Genomic DNA, 6,021 nt, shown 5'->3' on the forward strand with positions numbered 1-6,021 from the left:
GGAGCAATTTTTGCATATTGCACCTTTAAGGAGAAACGACATGCATTTACTTGATCAGAGAGAGAATAGAAACTCAACCTCAACATTGAATACATAGGGCCTACAGAAAACATAAGACAAGGGCTATTTTGGGGTGGAGTGCTATTTTAAGTTAGAAACAGTAGTGCTGAGCGATTAACCAGAATTCTGGTTAGGCGTGTTATCCATTTATTAAACTAATTGACCTACGTCTGTTCAACTATTTGAATTCCCATTTTGGTTCTGTGCGCTCAAAGCGCACTTTTTAAAATTTATTTAGATAAGAGAGATCATGCTCGAACTGCGCACTGTAGTAGGGAGTTGTAGTTTCCAATAGGCCAATATTCTACATAGTTTAGCAAAGAAAACATGGTAATTAACTACAATGACCATAACCCACTGTCTGGTCTGTGTGGGTCAGTCACAGAAAGGGAGAGAAGAGAGAACACACAATTGAGACAAATAGAGCTGTTGCTTTGAAGGCATCTACCTGAAAATATATCATTAAGTGACTGATAGTTGGTATTCAGTAGTCATAAAATGATGCCTTATTTATTTTGATGAACTACTAAAAACAGCGATTTTGTCAGACAGCAGCTCTATAGAGATGAGATGAAATAAAGTAATCAAATAAAACAAATGTAATATTTCATTAAAGTAATGTGAATTAATCATGGTTATGATAAGCAGTAATGGGCAGTCACTACCATCATTTATGAATTGTTTTATTCTGTGTTATAGCATTCAACCCACATAATGCATTTAAATATTTTAAAACATAATTGAAACGGAAAACTGATATTTTATAAATCTAACTGAAACCAACCTCAAAAAGCACTAATTGCTGAGCACTAAGAAGCAGTGTATTGACATTTTTGGTCTTTGTACAGACTGGCAGTAAAATGGGCAGTGTCTCTGGACCTGTTCTACTTTTCCCCCTACGGAGTTGATAAAAGCTAAATGTGCAAATGGCGTGGCTGTCCTATTCCTCTTCCCAGAAGCACAGACCTGGGGCCTATAGGGAAGGCACAAGGGACAGCACGGTGCCACGGTTATCAGAGGAAAACTAAAACCTGACCCACAAGCGTGATGCATGACTACAAGGCCACACGCTTGTAGCTCATGGGATACGCACACAGCTGAGAGAGTTGGGGGAGAGACCTCAGGCATTATGAAATGGACACCAGTAGACCCAAACATGTGCTCATGCCATATGCTCATCTGGGTTTATTCGCAGGAATGTGTCTTTGTCAGGGCGAATATGTTGTGAATATCTGGGTTAGTGTCAATTATGGTAATGAAGACTAATAGTTGCTTTTACAATACGCAGTTAGGAGGATTTCAGCTCATTATTTTCTTTGTCATATTTCCCTGGCCGAGACTATGTGAAAACAGGTGTGGGTTTTAGCCCTGGGAGTAAAGGCTTCACAAGAACTCGGCCCCGAGTGCAGATACCAACTAGGAAGGAATGGGGAGCGGTTGGCAGCTTTCCTTCACCGTTTCCAATAGCCTACGTCCTGAAGTTATAGTCATCGCAGGAAACTTTTACCATGTTGCATGCGTGATACTGGTATTTTAAATTGAATAATTTGCACAGTAGTAGCTATGTAGCTAGCTGTGGTTTGATGATCAATTGTAATATTGTAGTCGAATACAGAGAGTGTTTTGGGAGGTTAAAGATGAATAAATTCTGAATAACTACAGTGCCTAGCATTTTTTCATCATATGCCCAAAATCACATTACTAACTTCGAGACGTCAAGAAGTAGCTAGTTAGCTAGCTAAACAAATGCATAGGAAATATTGGAGGTTACAACTCGTTAGCTAACTAGCTAGATAAGGTTAGCTAGTTAGTTACCGGTAGCTAATTCCGAGACTGGAGTAACGTTGTTGTAACGTTAGCTAACTAGTAGCTACTGACTGATAACGTCCATTACTATTTAGCTAGCTGACACCCTGGCTGCAAACAAAAGTTCAGTGTTAACATTTCCGCTAAACTAGACGGTCAACATTAGCTGTTGACGTTTCTAGTTAGTTAACCGTGCATGTTAACTGTCTGAATTTGTATAATCGAGGTTAGCTAGTTTTGCTACCAGACTGAAACACTCGATAGCTTAACAGCTAGCCAACGTTAACTCGGTACTGGATTCTGAAATTGTTTGACATGGCTACATCGCTGTAGTTAGCTAGCCAACTTATTTTATCCAGTGTAAATGTGCGAGTGGTTGCAATTTAACACATCGAGTTATCCGTTTTCTGCTATTAAGCTAACTTTTGACAGCGCGTGGCTGAAATAAGCTGATATTTCTGGCTTCACCACGAAACTAGGCCACGGCCATACCGGTAGTTTCTCGACGCTGGTGGTAAAAATAGTTAGCTAGTGCTAACTAGCTTCAACTTATGTGGCTTTACAACAGGTTGCAATTTGTTGCTTATGCCTTGCTTTAAAAAGTTACCCTCACCTCAGTTTTATGCAGTTGATTTCTATGTTGCGTCAATCATGCTTTGCCTAATTAAGTTGCTTGTTATTTTGACTTTTTATTGTGCGTCTTTTGGTCCGTATTCTCTTAATCTGCAGGCACAGCCATGCAAGTCACTTGGACCTAGTGTGGCTAGTTACTAGCTATATATACGGGCGAAGTGTGTTTTTTAGAGTAAAGGGGGTTCTGTGGGTGCGCTGGTAGAAAAAAAAGTGCACTCCTCCACCACGCAGAATGGTCTTGTTCGTTTGTCGTCTGAAATCATTCGGTTTTTCTTCGTTGTAATGAATTACCTGTCGGGCCCGGTGTAAAGCGTCGGCGAAGCCATCTGCTTTCGTTCCAGGCTGAGCCACGGAGGCCTGTCCCTGTACCAACTCCGCCATCATCATCATCCCTACTACAGCAGCTCAGCGACACACCAAAAAAAAAAACTTTAGACTAGCGAGCAAATCAAGCAGCACACGCGCCGACCCCAGGAAGAAGAAGCTGAGCCCCTTTCTACACGATACCGCGAGATTCAGAACCATCCATTTTGGATAAATGTATTTGATGAAATCACGCGTTACTTGACAGATAGCAGTACCATTTTAACCGGAAGAAGTACTGATGGAGGTCAGATGGGTCGTCATTAGTTACCACAGCCACCAAGTCATAAACTCCGCCTATTTCTAAATGTAACTTCTTAAAGATTCATTTCCTGGATGCTAAAATTATAATAGGTCGCCTAATTTCAGTTTATGTGACAAAACAAGCACGTATAGTGTAGATAATCATTGTAAACCGCTGTGAAATATATTTTCCATAACCAAAGTACTGTATTTTCAGCTGTGTTTAGCTGGTGTACAAAATCGAAAGTAAAATACGCAAATATGAAACTTAAGACCAGGAAGCATAGAAATAGCGCACATTGAACACATCTAAACAGGAATAGCGCACATAGAACAGATATACCGCTTCTTAGACTTGGTTAGACCCTAACCCTATGTGAATTTGGTCACGTCACCCAAAAAGTTACATATTGCAGCTGTAAAATGTAATTTTAAACCTAACCTTAATCACACTGTTAACTTTATGCCCAACCTTAACTTTAAATTAAGACAACATTTCTATTAAATTTTTTCACAAATTTCACAAATACAATAGAGCCAAATTTGACTTTGGGTCTGTGGTAACTAGTGGAAACCGGTCAGATGGTGGTGGGTTATGTTTCATGATATTGGATCGCTCCAATATATTGGTATCACTCCGTGGCGGAGGGATACATTCGAGGTAAGGATTTACAGATTCACTCCGGTGTACCTGTGTCACAGCTGGGGTCCGCCCCTATATATAGACCCCATGGCCGTGACACATGATCTCTTTAATTTTCTCGGCGGATGTCCGTATGGTTTGAGGTACAAACTTTCGGAAGTTCTCTTGGTAAGTCGCTTGGTAAGTGTAATATCTTGCATGGAAGTATACTCACTGGCTGTTTGCAGCCTGGAGCCCTCCTCTTGAGTGCTCCGCGCGCGTTTGATCTGTGTCTTCCGCCCGTGGTTTGTCGTACTTGTTTCGTTAGCGTTACAAAACGACTCCGTGTGCATCCATTAGTATGGTGGCTCTTGCTACTACAAAATGTAATTTAACTTTCACAACTTGCCGACTGGCTTGGTCTATGTGTGTGTTGTGAATTGCTTTAACATGCCAGAGGCGTGGGTTCTGTGCTAATTACCCTGCTATTTTCTTTCATGTTATTTCCTCTGCAGAGTGTAAGAGTATAATGGTGGGCTTTCCACTACGTAGAGACATTAACTTTTGCGTTCCTAAGCGGAGTTACTCCAACATATGGCTGTTTTTACTGCTTGGATATTAAACCGGCTAGGTAATATTGCAGTTGGAGTAAATCAAATCCATTACCTGTGTGTTTTTTTGTCTGCCTGTTTTTCCCACACAGGTTTTCCCTGTTTTTTTTGCAGAGGTACTGGGTAATTTATCCCTCACCAGGTTCCTATTCCTCACTGGGTTACTACACCGGGTTCCTCTGCCATGGGCGCAGGTGGTTACCTCCCGGCGCCGTCTCTGGCTGGCCCAATCCCATCTCCCAGCTGCTCTCCAGAGAACAATTGCCACTCTACCCATCACCCTAGGGCTGACGTTTGGCTCAGGGGTTGATGACGTTCTGGAGCAGACCAATAAGGGTCGTAGGGACCGGGGGACCCTGAGACGGTTCATGCCGCCTCCTCAGGCCCCGGGTCCAAGGCAGACGGACTGTCGCCACCCACCTGCACCCGAATGACGGTGGGGTCCGTCTCCTTCCCCATCGCCTCGTGCTGAGGGACGACAGCGGGGAGGGGCACAGCGTGCGGTGGATCAACAACATGTCAACTGTCACCGCCATAGGGGTGTGCCTGGGGGACCCAGGCGCTCAGAGTGCCAGAGGAGAGGAGGGCCCCGGCAGGACCCTTGACAAACCTTTCCCCGGCCTCGGCCGCGTCTCCCGGTTTCAAAGAGCGAAGTGGGAGGAGGGTGTGGAGTCCCCCTGGGTGTTGTCCACAATGCTCAAGGGGTACGGACTATAATTCCGGACATCAGAACGGCTAAGTGGGTTCTACTCCATTTATTTTGTGATCCCAAAAAGAGACGGAGGGTTGATTCTGATTCTGGACCTCCGCAACCTCAATGGGTACTTGAAGGTACTGAGGTTCCACATGCAGTCCCCAGCCCGTGTGTTGCAGAATGTGTTCAGGGATCAGTGGTTTGTTATGCCGGACCTGAGGGATGCGTACTTCCATGTTCCTGTTCACCAAGCTTATTGGCAGTACCTCCGATTTGCTTTCGAAGGGACGGCTTACGAATTCATGGTTCTTCCCTTCGGCCTCTCCTTCGCACCCCGCACTTTCACAAAGTGCATGGACGCTGTCCTGGCACCTCTCACATCCCGAGGATTATTGATCCTCAATTACCTGGACGATTGGCTGATTTGTGCCCTGACCAGGACCCAGGTGCTGTCAGACATGCTCCTGACCCACATCGGCAGGCTGGGCACGACAAGAGTCGTCGTCTGACGCCCACACAGAGGGTGGCCTTCATTGGCATGGAACTGGACTCAGTTCTCATAAGAGCATGCCTGCCCACCAGAAGGGTTCAGGCGATCTTATCTTGCTTCAACCACTTTCGCCAGGGGTGGGTGGTATCCGCCCTGACCTGCCAACGCCTGTTGGGCCTGCTGACGGTGGCCTCGTTGCTGATTCCCCTGGGCCTGCTCCATATTAGGCCTCTTCAACGGTGGTTCAATTCCCACCGACTGCACCCGAAGCGCCACTGTCACCGCCAGCTGCGGGTGACTGCACAGTGCCTCGGGCATTGTTGAGGTGGCACTGTTTCTCCTTTCTCTTAGGGGGTGGAGATTCTGAGGATGTGTTGCTGGTCAGCACAGACCCCTCCCAGATCAGCTGGGGGGTGTGGCCAAAGGCAAGTAGGCAAGCGGCTGTTGGCTACCCCCTTGAAGCGGCAGGCACATCAATACACTAGAGCTCCGAGCTGTA

At 45.3% G+C, this 6,021-nt stretch overlaps 1 protein-coding gene across 10 annotated transcripts in view; it reads right to left on the minus strand.

Annotated features, from left to right (window-relative positions):
• LOC139552289 (far upstream element-binding protein 3-like) overlaps window positions 1-3,045 on the minus strand; it is a 30,766-nt gene extending 27,721 nt beyond the window's left edge. For all 10 annotated transcript variants that reach the window (XM_071363875.1, XM_071363871.1, XM_071363874.1 and 7 more), the window contains exon 1: window positions 2,791-3,045. In XM_071363875.1, the coding sequence (XP_071219976.1) occupies window positions 2,791-2,889 (99 nt within the window). In that variant the 5' untranslated portion in view covers window positions 2,890-3,045. The remainder of the gene's footprint in view (window positions 1-2,790) is intronic.
• Window positions 3,046-6,021: the final 2,976 nt, after the last annotated feature.

The sequence above is a fragment of the Salvelinus alpinus genome, chromosome 24 (genome assembly GCF_045679555.1).
Source record: "Salvelinus alpinus chromosome 24, SLU_Salpinus.1, whole genome shotgun sequence".
Taxonomy (NCBI): Eukaryota; Metazoa; Chordata; class Actinopteri; order Salmoniformes; family Salmonidae; genus Salvelinus; species Salvelinus alpinus.